General features: G+C 51.0%; 1 protein-coding gene across 1 annotated transcript in view; it reads right to left on the reverse strand.

Moving 5' to 3' along the window:
• Window positions 1-19215, reverse strand: part of RASSF5 (Ras association domain family member 5) — a 69183-nt gene that overhangs the window by 23027 nt on the left and 26941 nt on the right. Inside the window, exon 2 of the mRNA XM_087828105.1 lies at window positions 18902-19023. Within this exon, the coding sequence (XP_087684231.1) occupies window positions 18902-19023 (122 nt within the window). The remainder of the gene's footprint in view (window positions 1-18901; window positions 19024-19215) is intronic.

The following is a 19215-nucleotide window of genomic DNA, read 5'->3' on the forward strand; positions in this document are numbered from 1 at the left end:
GAGAGGGAGAGAGAGAGATAGAAACATCAATGATGAGAGAGTCATTGATTGGCTGCAGCCCGCAACCGGGGCATGTGCCCTGACCGGGAATCGAACCCCGATCGCCTGGATCCTAGGTCGACGCTCAACCGCTGAGCCATGCCCGGCTGGGCGCAAGGAGAGTATTTTTAAAGCAGATTTGAGGGTTCTACCTCCAAAGATTCAGGAGCCAGTAAGTCTGGTGAGGGGCCCCTGAATCTCCATTTTCAAAAAGTGATCCAAAGAGTGATTAGAATGCGGGCCCTGCACTGTGAGCAGCACTGAAGGCTTCAGATGCTACCGAGGAACCACAGAGGTGCTGAGTAAGGAAAAGCTTCTGTCCTCAAGGAGTTCCGAGTGTACTCAGGGGAGACAGGACCCCATTCCAGGAACCGCGCAGACCTCAGTGACCAGAGGTACAAAGTCAATGAGAGAGACTATGGCGCTTCGCCAAGAAAGTATGCTCAGTGCTTCCTAAGGTGGTTGGCAGAGAAGGTGGTAGGAGGATGTGCGGCAGAGACGGCTAAATGCTCACCACAACCAGCTTCCTGTTCCACCTAGGCTCACAGCTGTACTTCATTTCCCAACCTCCTTTGTGGTTAGCTGTGGTCATGTGACTCAGTTCTGGCCAATGGCACGTGGCTGTCAAAAACACACTGTTCTGGACCTGGTCTGCAAAAATCTCCCACGTGTTATATGGTAGGCCCCCCCTGCCAAGGTAACTTTACTTAAAAAGAGAAATAAACTTTGATTATGTTCAATGACTGAAAAACGGGGGCTGCTTGTTACAACAGTTAGTCCATCCTGATCATACAGGAATCAAGCATCTAGTTAGTGTCTGTTTTTGCAACCAGTACTTGGTGCTGCCTTGGACCTGAAGGGGATGCGTATTCTGATCTTACAAGGCTTCCCATATTTGCAGAGAAAAGCAACACTGGTAAAGACTGGAGAATACAGCCAGTGTGCTCCACAGGAGTGGAATACAAACTACAGCCTAAAAGATGTCGTGTGGCTTTTTTTTTGAGGTTAGTCTTGGGTAGGCTTCTGAGATGGCAAATACAAACATAGTTAAATGGTCCAATGGTTCTGAAGATTTTTATTTCATTTTAATTGCTCCAATTTGGAGCTAACTTATTTTTAGTATTCTTTTCTTTTCTCTCATGCCAAGAAGGTCAGGGGCAGGTGTTATGCCCGAGGCTTGGCGTGCCTGCTGCTGGCACAGAGATGGGGATTTCCCTGGCTGGTCCCAGGGCCATCAAACTTGGCTGACATCCCTGGTGTGCCACAGAGGCCCTGTTTAGGGAGGGGCCGACTAACCAGGCAAGTGAAGATGGGACAAGTGCAGGAGTGGGACAGAGTGGCTTCGTACTCTGACCTCGGAGACCTCTTCCTCTGAGTCTTCCTTGCATTTTCCAATGGTGTTAGCATAAAGCAGAGAAAATCTGGAGGTGGGGGAGAGCGGCTGGGGAGTGTGTCCTACATGTGCTTAAATATGATATTTAACCATAGATAAAGTCAACCTTTTATTCTCCATATCCACACAAAAAACCCATGCAGGAAGGATCTAGCAAATAGTATTTTAGGATAGGTACCAAGAACTTTTAAATGATTAAAGCTGTAAGATTCTGGAACTGATGACAGGGACCCCCTGCTAGTGTTAAATGTAGAGCCAATGTTCCTTTGGCCAGTATGCCTTATGGAATGGAGGGATGGGAAGGGCCTTACGGGATAGAGGGATGAGAAAGACTTTATGGAATAGAGGGATGGGAAGGACCTTATGGAATGGAGGGATGGGAAGGACCCTGTGGAATGGAGAGATGGGAAGGACCTTATGGAATGGAGACATGGGAAGGACGTTGTGGAATGGAAGGATGGGAAGGACCTTGTGGAATAGAGGGATGGGAAAGGACCTTATGGAATGGAGAGATGGGAAGGACCTTGTGGAATAGAGGGATGGGAAGGACCTTGTGGAATGGAGGGATGGGAAGGACCTTATGGAATGGAGAGATGGGAAGGACCTTGTGGAATGGAGGGATGGGAAGGACCTTGTGGAATGGAGGGATGGGAAGGACCTTATGGAATGGAGAGATGGGAAGGACCTTGTGGAATGGAGGGATGGGAAGGACCTTATGGAATGGAGAGATGGGAAGGACCTTGTGGAATGGAGGGATGGGAAGGACCTTATGGAATGGAGAGATGGGAAGGACCTTGTGGAATGGAGGGATGGGAAGGACCTTATGGAATGGAGAGATGGGAAGGACCTTGTGGAATGGAGGGATGGGAAGGACCTTATGGAATGGAGAGATGGGAAGGACCTTGTGGAATGGAGGGATGGGAAGGACCTTATGGAATGGAGAGATGGGAAGGACCTTGTGGAATGGAGGGATGGGAAGGACCTTATGGAATGGAAGGATGGACCCTTTAACCCCTTTCCCAGCCTGAGGTCATTTGGGCCTTCCTATTTGGTACAAAGTTCTGAAAGGACAAGGACTACAGTTTGTCCCAGTCACTCACTGTGTAAAGAGGTTCAAGAAGAGCACCTGACAAGGAGTCCAAGAGGGATATCAGTCTTGGCTCCACCAGACCAGTTACGTCGCCTGATGAGGTCCTCCCTACTCTCTGGGCCTCAGTTTCTCCATCTTTGGGGTGAGGCGCTAAACCAGGTCCCTTTCAGCTCTTACATTCTGTAAGAAGCAGCTTTATGTCTCCTCAGGGTGCTCACCTGATGCTGTGTGTGCCTGGAGTCCTGGGGCCCAGGGCCTGCCGAGCATGCAGGGAAAGCGCAGGTGCCTTGTCCCTGCTCAGGGGTCAGACCCTAACCTGCCACACCCACAGGCACTCGGGAGCTGACAGGAGCAGAAGTTGGCCCCACTTCCAGGGTCAGATCCCAACAGGAATAAAGGAGCAGCTGGCTTCACAGTCATCAGCCCTACAAAGTGCCAAATCCTGCCTTTTTTAGGACTAAGACAGAAAAATCTCTGGGCTGGAAGGCAAGAGATGTAGGCTGTCACTCTGGGTCCACCATAAACTTGCTGTGTGACCTCAGACGAACCCCCTAGCCCTCGAGACTCCAATATCTTAGATGGAGGTGACTGTGTGTGCACTGGGGCTGCTCCACTGAGCACCCAGGAGGGTTTCCACACAAGCTACCAGGAGCCCCATTTTGACATGCATAACCCTGGGAAACGCGACCTAATTGTGACCAGCCAAGGAAGACGTCCCCCAGCACTGCCTCAGCCTCCTGACATCGCACCTGGCGTGACTCAAAACCTCCCTGCCCTTTTCAGATGAGGCGCGGCACCCCAGGAAGCTGCCATTTTCTGAAAGGAAAAACCAAGCCAGGGCCTGAGGCCTGCTCCCATGTTCTTTCTTGCTGTCTCTCCACCTTCCCACCTCCCACCAAAGGTGTTGGAAAGAGGTGTGGGGGCTCCTTGGAGACCCGCTAGTGCCCGCTCCCAGGGGGTGGTGCCCAGAACAGCGGCGAGGCTTCCCCACAGCTCTGCTCCAGCCCTGCCAGGCCCAGCCAGACGCAGGTGGCTCTGACAGGCTATTTATAGAAGCCACTCATCCCCTCCCAGATGGGGCCTCAGTCTCTCAGCGACAGGGAAACATATAAATGCCTTTCCTTGGAGACAGGAAAAGAAATTCCCTTTGGAGCTCAGATGTGATCTCTTTGGGTAGAAAAAAATCATAGTTAGGGGTCAGAATGGGGTCAGGGTCTGGGTGAACTCTTTGAAACCCTTTCCAGGAGTGCTCCAAGGGAGAAGCAGCTGAAAATATTGGTAAAGGTGGAAAAACACTCAGGACGATGAAAGACTAAAACATCTGGATGCAGCTCACCCAGCCCCTCAGTCAGCCGCATACACCCTGCGCTCCTTAGGCCAGCTGGGCCAGGGCTGGCCCTGTCCTCCCTCCTGCCCTCCCTCCCTCCCTCCCTCCCTCCCTCCCTGGAGCTGCTTTGCTGAATGCTAGCCTGGTGCTGAGGAAAACAGTCCCTGAGGGCAGTTCTGAATCTCCACTCAGGATTCTTCTCACACTGTATTTAGGCAAAGGCCAGGGATAAGAGGGGCCATGTCCACCATCCTTCCTTTTGAGAAGCATTAAGCCCTGTCTGGGGTTCAACAAAATGAGTTTCCTAGAAGGGATTCCTGCTCTCGGAGGAATCGGCAGCATGGGCCACAGGAGGCAGGGAGATGTGCAGAGGTCTCCCTTGCAATGGGTCAAGAGCCAGGCCAAGTAAAGGAAGGGCTGATGCAGGCGCCAAACCAAAGGTACATTTTCAGGAATGAGGAGAGGAAGAAGAGCTTGGGGGGGGGGGGGGGGTGAAGAAAGAAGGCTGTCTGGGCTGAGGAACATGTCATCCCTCAGCCGGGCATATTTTCTTGTAAGATAGTCCTACTCCCAAGAATACCAGAAACTACCTTTTCACTTGCCAAGCTTTGCGGTGTGCCTCCCCCCACCCATCGTGCAAAAAGCCCACCTTCTGACACCCAGGGCTTCTAGCCTGGCTGGTAGCAAGTGTGGCAGCTAAACTTTGTTTTAAAAACAGGAACCATTTCCTTCCCAGGCAGCAGCAAAACTCTCTACAGCGATGGTTCTCAACCTCAGCTGCACATCAGAATTACCTGGGGAGCTTTTCAAGACCCTGCTGCCCAGGCTACATCCCAGGCCAATTCAACCAGGCTCCCAGCAGTGGGACCCAATATCCCCATTCTCTAAAGCTCCCTAAGCTTGAGAATCACTGGTCTAAAGGCCCCAGACAACTGCACTGCCTGTATGTGTGTGTGGGGGGGGGGGGCAAGGAGGGATCCATACAATCAGGCAAGAATCCCAAGAGAGGGTGGGACACCTCCCCTCTGCCCCCAGCCCTCCAGAACAAACCCTGCTCCTCAGGAGGGGTGTCCCAGAAAACAGGCACGGCGTCGAGGGGTCAGTTTTAGTGGATTCCTTCAAACACTAAAATCAAAACTTCTCCTTTGGTTCTTGGGTGTCCTCTCACAATTGAAAGGTCGATTTGTTTGACGTCAGGACCCAGCAAATGCCGGGCCTACAGACAAGATGAATTGTTAACCAAGGAGGCCTCAGAATCAGGCCTGGGGAAGCTTTGGGTTAATCCTACACGTGTAGGACTGCTAAATTAACGATGAGCCTCCACATGCCTGCGAAATTTAACAGCTCACTTTGGTCTACAAACAGCTCCTTTTAGGTACCCTCTCCGAGAACCTGGCTTAGAGCCCTCTCACGTAAATAATAAAATAAATAACTAAGCAGAGCTCAATCACCACTTGGGATCACCACTCCACCAAGTCGGGGGCAGTTTGCTGGCTCTGCATCAACTGGGGCGGTGGGGCCAGGGGACTCAAGTGGGCTGGGTGTTGAGGGGCTGACACCTTTAGGAAACACACGCAAACCCCTTTAGGGTACTTCCAACCAACCCAGGAAGTTAAACTGGTGGTAGGACAACCACCTAAGTTGTTGCTTAGGTTGCTTCTAAACCTAAGTTGTTGCTTTTAGTTTGTTTCTAAAAACACCCTGGACTTCTGCAAAGTGGCTGGACTGCATTTTAATAAGGTTTCTGGCCATTCACAACACGGAAGTCTCAGCATCTGAATGTTTATCCTAGGGAAAGACTGGGTGAAATGCACTTTCCACAGAGCTTCAAATCTCCAATTCCCGGGGGGGGGGGGAGGGGGGGGATGAAAATGGAAAGGAAAGGAACAGTTACCCCATCACTCTCCCAGCCACAGGTGAGCATGTGGCCAAACGGCGAATCAAGGGCTGTCCCCATATCCTATAGAGCCATTTTGAGAAGGTCTAGGGACAGGAAATGCTGAACAGAGCATTTAAAAGAGAATCTATTTTGCTGCTGGTCCCTGAAGGGCTCCAGACCCAACCTTCGGTCTCCTCAGCCAAGTTCAAGAGGGTCCCCGGGGCAACTGCCACCGGCTCTGGTAACACAGGCTCTGCCTGTCTCCCTGGCAGACCACAGAGGTGTCGTCCCCCCCCCCCCCCCCAAGGTCTGGGGTCTGGATTATGAAGTTCACCTTGGAAGGCTGCTTGCTCTGCACGTTCCTGAAGAAGGTGGTCTTGGCCGTGAAGAAGCAGTCCTCCAGCTCCTCCTCCAGGCTGCAGTACCCACTGCTCATGCTGCTGTCCACCGTCATCTGCCCGCAGGCGGCCGCAGCGCCCCGGGGACGCGGCTCGGAGGCGAGGCCCCTCCCCGGGCCCGCGGGGCTCGGAGCCCCGAGCCCTCCCCGGCCGCGCGGGTACCGGGCCGGGAGGAGCGCGCGCCGCCGCCTGCGCCCGGGCTTCTCGCCCTGGGGCCCGAGAGGCTGGGCGCGGGGGTCCGCTCCCCTCCCTGCGGTGCCGCCAGCCGCTGCCCGGTGCACCGGCCGCGCTGCCCGGCTCCCTGGCCTCTGCGCCCGCTCCCTCCCTCGGCCTGGGGCGCACCTCCCCCGCCTCCCTGCCCGCGCCTTTCCTGCCCCCGTACCCCGTAAGGCCACTGCGGTTCCGAAGCCACTTCCTCTCGCAAGGTTCCTCAAAGCCCTGCTGGCTGTCACGGCGCCGCTCCCTCCCCGCCCTCCCCTGCGCCCCAGCCCTGCGCGTCTCCATCCCGCCGGGTGCCAGGGGCCCGGGGGGCCGGGACACTTAGGGCACCACGGGTCACACTGAGGCTGCAGGGAAGGAACTGACCAGGAGGGGCCTGAGCGAGGAATCCCCTCTTCATGCTCCTGCAAACAGCTCATTCCCATCGCCCACGAGAGCCCCCGTCCACGGTGTAGAAGGTGCCCTAAGGTCGACCCTGTCCCTCCTCCCTTTCCCCCTCCCCCTCCTCACCCCACCCTGGCATTCCCTAGTCACTGTGGAGGAGCCGGGTCAATCAGTGGTTAGACAAGCAACCGGAGAGGGAAATCAATATTTGGCCTGCCCGGAGAAGCGGCAATATTTTCACTTGGAAATGCCAGAAGAAACTGCAGGGGCCCCACAAGCATATGCAAATCATATGCAAAGTTACGGCAACCCGGAGAGCAAGCCCGCCCTTCCACCCCAGGGAACTTGACCTCGGAGTCTCAGCATACTGAAGAGGCCTGCAGACTACACCTGGTTATTCGTGTATTTCCCTGACAGGCTGGCCACGAGGGGTTTTGCCAGATCTTGTCCTTACCACCATGGACAGCTCATTTACATTTCCCCATTGGGCTGGGTGAAGAAACACCTTCCTTGACCAGGGTTGAATCCTTCACAGCAACTGGGGCAACCCCCATCCCCCACAACTTCCCAGACTACCTTTGCACAAGAGTAGCTATAGCTGCCGGTGTTCAAACAAGGGCTGCATGTGCCAGGTGATTTACATGCAGCCTGTCATTTAACTTTCCCAACAGCCTGGAGGTAGAGATTATTATTCCCATTCTATGGATGGGAGAACTGAGGCTCAGGGTTACACAGTAGGACACATATGCTCTTAGCCGTTGCGACACAGTCACTAAGCAGAGATGGGACTGTTTTGATGTGTACTCTGCCATCTTTCAAGTGTAGCCTGGAGTTCCAGAAAAAGAAGACAAAGCCTTCAGGGCCTGGTGATGCTTGGGGCACCTGGCCCACGGATCTGATGGTCTGCGGACCCTGGGAGCCCCGAGAGTGGCTGAGAGGGGTCATCAGGACTCTCTCTAAGTCTGTGTGGCTTTTCCTGCAGCTCTGAAACAATGCAGTCCTGGGCACAAGTTGGGTGGAGGGCTAGACTCAGCCCGGATGCCAAGCTGCCAACTCCATTTTAAGCTCTGGTTACTTTTATGAGGAACCCGCTCCCTCCCCCACCTTAGCCAAATCTGTCAGTGCTCCTGAGGGTTTCAAACTACAGCCCAATTTGGCTCCATCCTAACCACACAATCTTTCTCCCAGAAGCCTGTGAGGGCCTGGCAGGCACAAACTGGAGATAGCTGAGAGCCAGCACCCCAGCTCCTGGCCGCCCTGGGCTCAGGAGACCCTCGGTACCAGTAGCTGCCTCCCTGGACAGGGAGATCAGTAAGTGGAGGTAGACAGCAACGGTGGGGGCTGAGATGAGCTACGGCATGTTTGAGGGGAAGAGCTCACATTAACGGGGTTGAAGGTAGATTCTGGCTTTGTATGGAGCAATCTTTTCTTCAAATGAGTATTTCAGAGGCTGTTTTTTTGGGGGCTTTCCCCAGAGACAGTGGTTCAGGCAAAGGAAGCTGGCATTGGCCTCAGATTACCTCCAAGTGCCATAATGATGAATGCTGCAAAGAGGGGGGATCTCCATGATCCTCGGGCCATCAATAGCAGCCTACCTGCTTTGTCCAGCCAGCAAAGAAACACACTTTTCTTTGTAAAAGGAACTTCTTGCTCAGTGGGAATCTAATACTTAAGGAAAAAACAGGCCCCAGATTCTTTGTGGCCACACTGAGTCCTTGGAGTCATGCAGGGACCTCTGCAGAGCAACTGCAGTGTCACACATTCAAAATGTGCAATCTTAAAATACAGCTAATAACTTTTTTCAAACACCAAGCCAAAGCACCCCAGGAGTCAGCACAAGTCTCGCCATGTGAGCGACATGCTAGAAGCTAGGCCTGATTAGGAAAAGTTCTAAGTGACACTGTGTTCTTTTAGGTACTGTTCCAGGCCATCCCAAATATTATGAAACCCTGATGTCTGAATAGGGCTTTTGAAAGCCTTTCATCATCCATTATTTCACTTAGGCTCCTCTACAGCTTTGAGAGCAGGTATTATCCCCCTTTAACAGATGAGGAAACTGAGGGAAGCAGCATGTTTCATCCCAGTTCATTACTTTCAAAGCCTCTTAACTCCTTGTTAGTGTCTCTCTGCCCCACTTTGCCTGCCGATGAATCTAGGCTTAGAGAAGCCTCAGGTAAAAAGTCGGCAAAAGAGACTGTGCTGGTAAGGACCCTGGGAGAGGAAATCTGTAAAGAGCAATGTATAATACAGTAAGTTGGCCAGCCTCCAGGAGGAAAAATCCAGGCTGAAGCCCCAGGGTCCCAAAGACAGAAAGACTGGGTTCCTTTCCGGGTCTAATGACCTCTTCTTCCCTATGAATAACCTGCAGTAGTGATAACCTGGGGGGGGGGGGGTGCACAGAGAGCCTGTGCAATAGCCTTCTATGCTACTGTCCCTGGGCCCAAGAAGAGGGGGCTTCCCCTTAAGCAGCACATCCGGAGCCTTAAATCCACAGCATCGTGCTGGGGCTCAGAAGCCCCGCTGAAACGGTGAACGGCTGACTTTCCTGTCTCAGAGTGTCAGGTGATGAAAAACATTAGTTGAAGCTTTCTTCATTCTCAGATGCACTCCTGACATGTGGCCAGATCCCACTGTTCGAGCCACCCTGTGGTTCTTTTTGTTCCCGAAAAGCTGTGATATAAGACTGGAAGTCAGAAGCCGGTATTCTAGTCCCAGCTCCAACTCCAGCTGGAGCAAGTATGAACAGGTTTCCTCATCTGTCCAACTGAGGGGTGTCAGAGATGGAGGTCAGTACACAGAGGCTGAAAACTGGGGTGAGGTGCCCCCGACCCCTGAAATGTATTTTTAAATCACTAGTAGCCAGTATGTGCAGGCGCTGTACTAACGACTTGATGTGCATCATTTAACTGAATCCCCACAACGCACCGATGAAGAAGAAGCTACAGTTACAATCTCTGCCTTACAGAGGGGCAAGGAGGTTCGGGCAGATGGAGTCACTCACACACAGTGGTGCATGCTACGGCGCATGTACGGTGGAACCAAACCAAGCCAGCTGGTCTGGCTGCAGAACCCAGGGCCTGGAAGAGTGTTTGCCCTCTCTGTGTGACTGCCTGAAATCACAGCCCTTCACAAACAAGTCAGGAACTACTTTCTCAGTCTGCCTGTACCCCTGTCTTCCCTTTGGCTCCCTGGGTTTTCCAGAGTTCAGCCATGGACTGTCTTCTCCCCGTATGTGTCTATGTCTCCAGGGGCCCTGAGTCTCACCTGTGCCCATGGCATCTACTATGCCGCACAGACTCATGTCTCAGAATTCTTTGTCTCCCAGCCAGCTCCTGACGGACACCTGCTCACTGAGTTCCCAACCCTCCCCCTGCAGCCTCACTCTCTGCAGGTCCAAAACTGAGCTCACTTTTTCCCTGTGTCACTTCCACCCCTCCTTCCCCTTCAGCATTTCCTATCTCCACGAATGCCACAGCATAGATTATTGCAAAGCCTTCCAGTAGTTGCCCCCTTGTTGCCCAAGTTACCATTCTACACCAAGATCCGATCGGAGGTGTCATAACGTAAAACCTTCTAGTCCATTTTCAACTAATAATTATTGAATAATTACTCTGTGTCAAGATCTAGTTGCTTCTTCTTTCATACATTCATTTCACAAACATTTACTTAGCACCTACACGGCGAGCACGAGCCTCGGTGTTCAAGTTCAGGCTTGAACACGACATAGTCCCTGCCTTCTCATAACGTTCAGTGTAGTAGGACGACATGAAATAAGAAATTACATTCGCTTCCCCGAGCTCTTACACATTTCATTAGCTCACTTAATCCTCACGACCCTGTAAGAAGGCAAATTACAGGCGAGTAAACTGAGGCTCAGAGTGGTCACACAGCAAGTGAATCGTCGAACAGATTTCAAACCCAGAGCCTCCGTGCCTGACAATTTTTCACTCCAACTGTTGTCCTTCCTCTAATGACTCCAATGATATTCCATAGTCTGAGTGGGTCCTTCCATGCCAGTCAACAGTTCACACCCATCTCCAGCCATAATCAAGCATCCCTCATTACAGCTACACAAAATTCGATTCCCTGTCCCAGCAGCCACCCTGCCCTCCTGTGGTTTTGCTCTTGCCTGTCAATACCCTCCTCCTATGCCCTCCTGACTCCCTGACCCACAGTCACCATATGGCCACACGCCCACACCTTCCATGCCTCTCAGAAGCAACCTGTCCCACATGTCCTCTCTGGGTTGCATCTTGAGAATGCTACCCCCCACCTCGAGAGGAGCATTTGACAGGATGAAGCCGGCGGTACACAGCGGTGAGCGCAATTTCCTCCCAGATGACTTCCTGTTATAAGCGGCTGCACACTGTTAGGTTAGACTCACAGGAAAATCACTTTCTCTTGCTTGGCTGCCAGGCTAACAGCTTCAATTGGACCCTGACACTTAAGGACACTGAGGCAGTGACATGAGCCATACTGAGAGGCAGAGGCCCTGAAGAGCTCGTGCCGGGTCTGAGTCAGGCCCAAGGAGTCTGCCCTCCAATTGCTCTCCTTTAGGAAAACTAGAGAAGCACAAAAAGGCATGTCTGATTAACAACCACATCCCTCAGTGTACCTCTCCAGGCAAGGCCAGTCCTCCGATGGCCAGGGCAGTGTGGTCACAGTGAGAGGTGAACAGGTCTTGCTACACATAGAAAAACAGCTTTGTTGTCTCCTCAGAGCCTCAGGCCTGACCTGGCCCAGCCAGAGGTGCTTCCAGGATAGAAGCAGTGGGTGGGGCTGTGAGGAGCACAAAGAAATGTCTCCAGTGCTTAAGGATTTCCACAGAAGTAAATACGAGAGCTCTGTCCCTCCTCAGAGCCAGGATCTCAGATGCCTCCTGGTTGGGAAGCCTTTCAGCTCTGCCTGACCAGAAATGGGCTCCCAGCATTGGCCTGAGCTGCTCAGATAGGCTTTGGGGCAGCTCCTGTGAGAGGTAGCTTTTGGAGTCAAATTCCTGACAGCTTTAGCCAGCACTTTGGGCTTCTAGAGCATAGAGGGAAATCTGTAGAGGGGGGAGTGGCTATCCCAGATGTAGCCATAATGGAGACAGGGGTTCCGGACTGGCTCCTTCCTTTGGCACATGTGGATGGGCTAGCAGTAAGTGAGATGAAATGGGATCATAAAATATATTCAATTAACCCAAAAGAAGACAAAAAAATGAAAAAGGGAACAAAGAACAGATAGGACAAATAGAAAACAAATGGCAAGATGATAGACTTAAATCTACTTATATCAATAATTACATTAAATGTAAATGATCTAAATAATCCAATTAAAGGGCACAGATTATCTGACTGGATTTAAAAGAAAAAAAAAGATCCAAATATTTGCTGTCTATAATAAATGACTTTTAAATACAAAGACACAAATAGCCTAAAAGTGAAAGGATAAGTAAAGAAATACCATGCTAATGGTAATCAAAAGAAAGCTGGAGTGGCTACATTAATATCAGACAAAGTAGATTTTAGAGCAAAGACTATAACCAGAAATGAGAAGGTTATTTTGTAATGTAAAGGGGTTAATTAACAAGAGGAAATAATTATCCTAAATGTTTATGCACTGAATAATGGAGCTTCAAAATACAAGAAGATTGAACTGTATGGAGGAATAAGAAAAACTACAATTAAAGTTGGAGATTTCGACATCCCTCAATAATTGATAAAACAAGTAGAGCACATGGTATGCCTCAACAAGTGGTAGCTACTGTTATCAACCACAATTTAACTTGATAGACATTTATGGAGTATCTCAGAGGGGACCCAGGCCCCAGAATCCCCTGAGGTGTGCGGGTATCTATCCAGGGGGGTTGTTAGGAGGAGGGAGAGGTGGGTCCTCAGGAAGGACAGACCTGCCCCAGGCTCTTCCCTTCTTGTTTCCAGGCTCCCCCTTGTGGTAGCTCTGGGTTTAGCAGATGGCCACTGGGCTGAGAGCTGGGGCAGGACTGGCCCCAGGAGCTTCCCCCTCTTGAGGGTTCAGGAAACGCAGAGCCTCAGCAGGGAGGCAGTAGCCAGACTGAAGAGGGAGCTCTACGTGGGGTGCCAGGAAACTCAGCTCTACAAGCCAGCTGAGTCACTGCTCAGTGCTCAGTGGCTGCAGGAGCTGAGGGAGGTGGTTCCAGAGGGGCCCTGCTAAAGAATGGCAGAGGCTTCATGGGGGGAGGGGGTGCAGGCAGAAAGGCAGCAGCAACCAGTCAGGCTGAAACGCCAGCAGGCCAGGCTGATCTACCCTGGAGCTCTGGAAGTCATCTGGCCCTTTGGTGAATGGGGACAGGGTCTCGGCCTTTTTATCAACGGAGAAGAGTAATAACTTGGGCTGCAAAGGGGGAGATCATTGTTAAGTCTTGTAGTAAGAAGTGCCCACCCAAAGTCATAGTGTCCTGGTTTTACATACAGGAAAGTAACCCATCTTTCTGGTATTTTGGAGAGTTGGCAGAGCCCACCAGGAAGGCTTTCATGTGCTAATCCAGGTTTACAGAGAACTGGAGGGCAACAGGAAGCCACTGAGGGCTTTCATCACAGGGTGATGTGATTAAAAATCCAGTAAGGCTGTTGGAAGCACCAGAGATGGCCCCAGATGCTCACTCCTTCATCTGCATGTGCTGTCACATACATCTTCTTGTGGAGCCTCACAACCACCCTGCCTACTGTCCCATTTCTCAGAGGGGAAGCCTGAGGCTCAGAGAAACTGGGAGGCTTGTCCTGGGTCACATACCAATTACCTCATCTAACACAGTCTGGATTAGAACCTAGCTCTTCTGTCACCCAGGCCACAGGTCTTTCTTTTGTTTAAGAAAATATGTATTGCCTTTTAAAAATATACTAGAAACATCACAGTATCTGGTTATTCAAACAGCACTGAAGCAAACAGCAAAAGGTGAAAGTTGTCACACTTGACCCTTTTCAACTCCCACCCCTCCCAAGGCGAAATCTCTTCCAGTGTTGGCTGGGCATCTTCCAGTCCTCCACTGTACATTTAGATGCACACACACACACACACACACACACATACAGAATACTAATGGGTTTGTCCCGTGTGTGCTGTTGAGTGACTTGTTTTCACTTTGCACTATTCCCTATCGGTACACAGGATCCATCTCTCCTTTGGAAGAGCATGTTGGTACTCGCATGGATGGCTGGAATTTCCTCCCCAGCTCCCTGGAGCTCTCTCCACTGCTCACAGTGCCCCTCAGGCACCAGCTCCATCCAACGCACCCACTGTAGTCCAGATACCGCTGACCAAAGAGAGCAGCCTCTGTAGGCAGCATTTCCCACTAATGGCACTGGGGGGTTTAGAACAGTGCTTGGCTCCATAAATATGTGCAGAAGGAATTTGAGGCAGTCCTTAGACACATTTTTCTTTTAATTTTAGAGATTAAGTATTAATTTAGTGTGTCAGGAAAAAATCCTAAGTACATCAGTGATTTAAGGCTTTTAAAAGTCCCTTTAACATAAGCTTAATAAAATAAGTCTACTTAAAGAGAAATACTAAGTAACTGATAGCAGAGGTGGAACATGGATATGGCCAGAATCCTCGTGGAAAGTGCCTGAGTGAGGTTTGGGAACTCTTGGGGAGCAGCTGGACTTTGCAGCCGGGACCTGGGAGCCCAGTTCCTGAATGCTGCTCCTGGATCCTGGAGGGCCAGCGCCAGGGGGAAGGAAACCGGCCTGTCCGACATAAGATTCAATTGCTGGCCGCAGTGATTTGAGTGGAACAGAGTCCTCATTTTTTTCCTTGTCATCTGTGCATTCCAAGTACCAAGAAAAATAGCACCAAAGGCCAGAGGACAGAGCTACCAGCATCCCCATGGGCTACAGCAGGTTACGCTAAGAATGAACGGTTTGGGGCGAGGACTTCTCCCTTTGGGTCTACTTTTCCAAAGGCAGTGAAAGGACTGGACCAAACCAGCAGAGGTCTCACTTCATCACGCGGGCACCGGGGACCCTGAGGGTTTTTTCATCCCAGGGGTGACATGGTAAGAGCACCCTTACTACCACTGAAGTATAAAGTCCCTGGGGCATGCCTCCAAATAAAAAAAGAACTGCAGCTGATGTGGCAATCTACAGTGGTCTTCAGCCAACGGCACCCATGTTCTCTGGGAAACAGGCTACACTGAAGAAGGGATCTGGGGTGGACTTGAAGGGGATTTGCTTGGTCAACAATGGGAACCCAAGGGAAGAGTCAGACATCACAGGCCTCAGGATGTCCAAGGACAGACTCCAAAACCGCTGGCTCTGTGCCTGACGAAAGCACAGGCCGCTCCCAGCCGCCTTCCTCGGTTTCTGTGCCCGAGAGAGACACGCAGGCCCCACATGGGTCTTGTGAGTGGAGCTGGGGGCTCTGAGCCCACCCCACCCCCACCCCCTGCCCCTTCCTCCTGCCTCCTGCCTCCCCCAGGCGTGGAAAAGAGAAGGGGTCGGAACCTTGGGACTACTGCTTTTCAAAGGCTGAGGCCAAGCACTCATCTACGGGATGACAATGTTTGGAAAAACATATGAATGTACAGGAAGAAAAAATAAAAAATGTTAACTAACAGTGGTTCCCTCTGGATGGAGGAAAAGCAATTTTTTTTTTTTTTTTTCCCTTAAAGGGCAGAGAGGAGAAAAGCCACCAAGCTGAGACCTCCTAAAGGTCATATGTCCCCAAACTAGCTGAGCGCAGACCAAGGCCCCAGCCACAGTAAATCCCCCAGGTAAATGGCACTTGCACATTACGTTAGCTAGCCCAGGTGACAATGTCAAGGTGAAAGAAAATCCATCCTGGTATTTAATAGAAAATCAAGCCAAGGCGGAAATCAGCACAAACAAGCTTTTTAGAAAAGGCAAGTGAACCTGGAGCAGGGCCCAGGTTTTATTGATAGAAGGCTAGGTCCTGCCCACTTGGGCTGAAGCGCACAGACAGGCCTGTCCAAGGCAAACACAGCAGCCCCCCCGGCTGGAGCAAACCCCACTCTAGGCTGTTTGCTGACTGGGGGCTGTTCCACACCCACAGGGGACTCTTGGCTCCTTCTATGTGTTTCTATGTGGCCCCTTCTATATGTCAGTGTGGTTCTGCTCTAGACACAGCTGTGATTTGACTTGCCAGAGGGTCCCCAACAGAGGGAAAGGGGGTCATTCTGCTTCCAAATACTCAGACTGGGAAGCACCTGTTCACTGCTGACATTTCTGAGGATGAGACGATGTACATGGCAAACCCCAGGCCTTGCTCTGGGCCTATTGCCCACCATACCTGGGAGCTGGCTAAGCAGCTCTAGGGCAGGGTTTCTCAACCTCAGCACTGGTTTTGTGTGTGTGTGTTTTTAATTTATTGATTTGAGAGAGAGAGAGAGAGACATCGATTTGTTGTTCCACTTATTTATGCACTCATTGGTTGATTCTTGTATGTGCCCTGACCAGGGATCAAACCCTCATTGGGGCGATGCTCTATCTAACTGAGCTACCCTGCCAGGACTTGGCACTGTTGACATTTTGGGTCAGATGACTCTGCTGTAGGGACCTTTTCTGAGCACTGTAGCATGTTTAGCAGAATCCCTGGCCTCTACCCACTAGATGCCAGCAGCCCCTTCCAGTTGTGGCAATGAAAACCATCTCCCAGAAACTGCCAAATGTCCCTGGGGGAAAGGAGCCAAATCACCCCCTTTTCAGACCTGCTGCTTTAGAAGAAGGAATAGAGGAGATGGGAGGGGGTACCCAGGAAGTAGTGTGCGGAGCAGGCTCCGGGTTGAGGGATGGGTAGAGTAGAGGGGAACAGAAAGAAGAGAGACTTGGAAGCTCCCAAATGGGACAAGAAAGTGGGGAAATAGAGCTGAAATAAGGTTTTTAGGAAATGTTGCTATATGGTGTGCTATGTGACCTCCCTTCTCCACCTCCTAAGGAATACCTTCAGCAAAAACCTGCATCATTCACCAGACTTCAGGAGTCAAATTTGTGTCCCCACCTTTTCCTGCCCCTCCACCTGGATGAACAGGTTCTGGCTAGGGACAAGGCCCTTCCAAGAGTCTGGGCTACATTCAGGCCACATCATATCAGCTACTGTTTCAAAGTGTGTGGTGGATATACAGAATTTTAAAATATATATTTTAGAACAGATTCAATATCATTTTTATAAAACATGCATCATATTTGCTTTCTAGTAGTGCCTTCCCAGTGGGAGAAAAAGGCCTGGGGGAATAGCTGAGAGGCTGGTAATACCCATGGGCAGGTTGGATGATTGAACATCACTGACCATGTGCATCAAAGTCAGAAAAAGCATGTGGATGGCTATTCTGGAGACTTGGGGGCTGAACCCCAGACTCCCCAGGCTCTCTCAGATTCTCCTTAATAACCAGTTATCCAGTATCTGTATTGTCTCTCACAGTACCTGGGCTTTTCCCTGATAAATATGGGGCTTATCTGTTTAAAGTCTCGCTTCCCTACTCTACTGCAAGCACTGGGAGGGCAGGGGTCATATCTGTTTACTTCATCATTAAGTCCCTGGCATTCCTGGGCCTGCACATGGTCAACATTCAAAACATATTTGTTAAATGAATGGCATCCTGGAACACTCTTTACTTCCTTGACCAGCAACATTTGACTCATACATTAAGACTCAGAGCAAATGTTACCTCCTTTGGGAAGTCCTCCCTAATTTCTCCCAACAGAAACAATTGCACTGTGGACTCAAAACACTTGATTCATACCTTTATGGCAATATGCATCACAGTATATACTATTTGGTTGTATTCCGCCTCCCCTGCCAGAGTGTGAGCTCCTTGAGGATAAAAACAGTGATGTATCATTTATCATCCTTACTCGCCCCAGTACTTGGCACATACTAGATACTCAATAAATGCTTGTTCAATGCAAGAGTCAAACAAAATGCTCTCCTGTCACCCTTCCAAATCCTAGACATCAAAGTTCAGACACATCCTGGTTCAGGTGCCTTGGCAAAGCCCAGAACCAAGAGCTGCTTTGGGTATCAAATTTCCTAGTCCTTTAACAGGGGAAAAATACCTGCCTCGCCCCTCCGAAGTGGATCTGGCCTGGCTGGTGGCCCCTATTCCCACTGCCCCGGGGCTATGAGGCCCCAAAGGATCTTCAGGAGTCTTCTCTGGGACACACCTCACTCCACACCCCACCTCCACCCATACCCCCACCTCTGGCTTAAAGCCCGAGGCCAACGCAGGCTGTGTGCAGGGGACTGTAGACTTCTCTCTCTGTCACTGTTCCTGTTCCTCTCCCCAGTCTCTTGGAACGGGGTGTGTGATACTGGGATTTATAATAAATATATATATTTGGTCTTTGTCTCCATTTGAGGCACAGAGCTCTTAAAACCCTAGGAATTTCCTGAGCAATGAGAGCAACCAAGGTGTCTCTTGTTATGTTAATGAGGTAACTTTTGGACCCTACCTAAAGATGGGTGCTAGTTGCTAGCAGAACCCACCAAGTGATTAGTGTTGGACCTTTCAGCCCCACCCCAACCTCCAGGAAGGGAAGAAAAGGGGGAGGTTGAATCAATCACTAATGGCCAATGATTCAATCAATCACGCCTGTGTAACGAAGTCTCCATAGAAACCCAAAGTACAGGAATCAGAGAGCTTCTGGGTTGGTGAACATGCGGAGATTCAGGGCGAGTGGGGCATCTAGAGGGGGCATGGACGCTCTGTGCCCCTTCTCGCATACCCTGCCCTACGCGTCTCTCCCCTCTGGCTGTTCCTGTGTCATATCTTTTTATAATAATCTGTTAAGTAACTGTTTCTCTGTGTTCTGTGAGCTGCTCTAGCACATTAATGAAATCCAAGGAAGGAGTTGTGGTAACCTCCAATCTATAGCTGGTCGGTCAGAAGCCCAGGTGATCACCTGGACTTGCGATTGGCATCTAAAGATTTGGGGGAGGGTGAAGCTGAACTGTAAGACACCCAGCTGGTCTCAGAGAATTGCTTTGGTGGTGTGGGAAAAAAACACACACGTCAGAACTGGATGCGGAACCAGAATGTGTCTGTCAACACATCTGGCCAGAAGGGGACCCCAACATCCAGCACATGTGGATACTCATGCCCCCTCCTGCTCACCAGCGCTCCTGGAGAGACAGTGGAGTCCAGGGCACCTGCAAAGCAAAAGCTGGACCCAGCCAGGTTCCAAGCTTTGCTACCTACCTGGTCAGAGGTCGGAGTGAGGGAGCTTTCTGGAGAAGGTCTGTCCCGGAATCGGCCTTCCTGCTGACTGCAGTCCAGCTGGATCAGATTGCGGCACTCGGGGTGGCAGGTGAATTTACAGTCTGGAGGGAAAGAAGCCACAGGGGGATTAGGGGCCAGGCTTCCCAGAGAAAAACCATGGGGAGTAGCATTTAGCTCCAAGAGGGAAAAACATGCAAGAGAGAAGTGGAGGGTGGGTGAGTGATGCCCTGCTCCCCATGCCATTGCAAATGGTGAACATTAGCAGGCACTTGCCAGGCACACCTCAGAGGTAT

This window comes from Miniopterus natalensis, chromosome 19 (genome assembly GCF_054644295.1).
Source record: "Miniopterus natalensis isolate mMinNat1 chromosome 19, mMinNat1.hap1, whole genome shotgun sequence".
In the NCBI taxonomy this organism is placed as follows: domain Eukaryota; kingdom Metazoa; phylum Chordata; class Mammalia; order Chiroptera; family Miniopteridae; genus Miniopterus; species Miniopterus natalensis.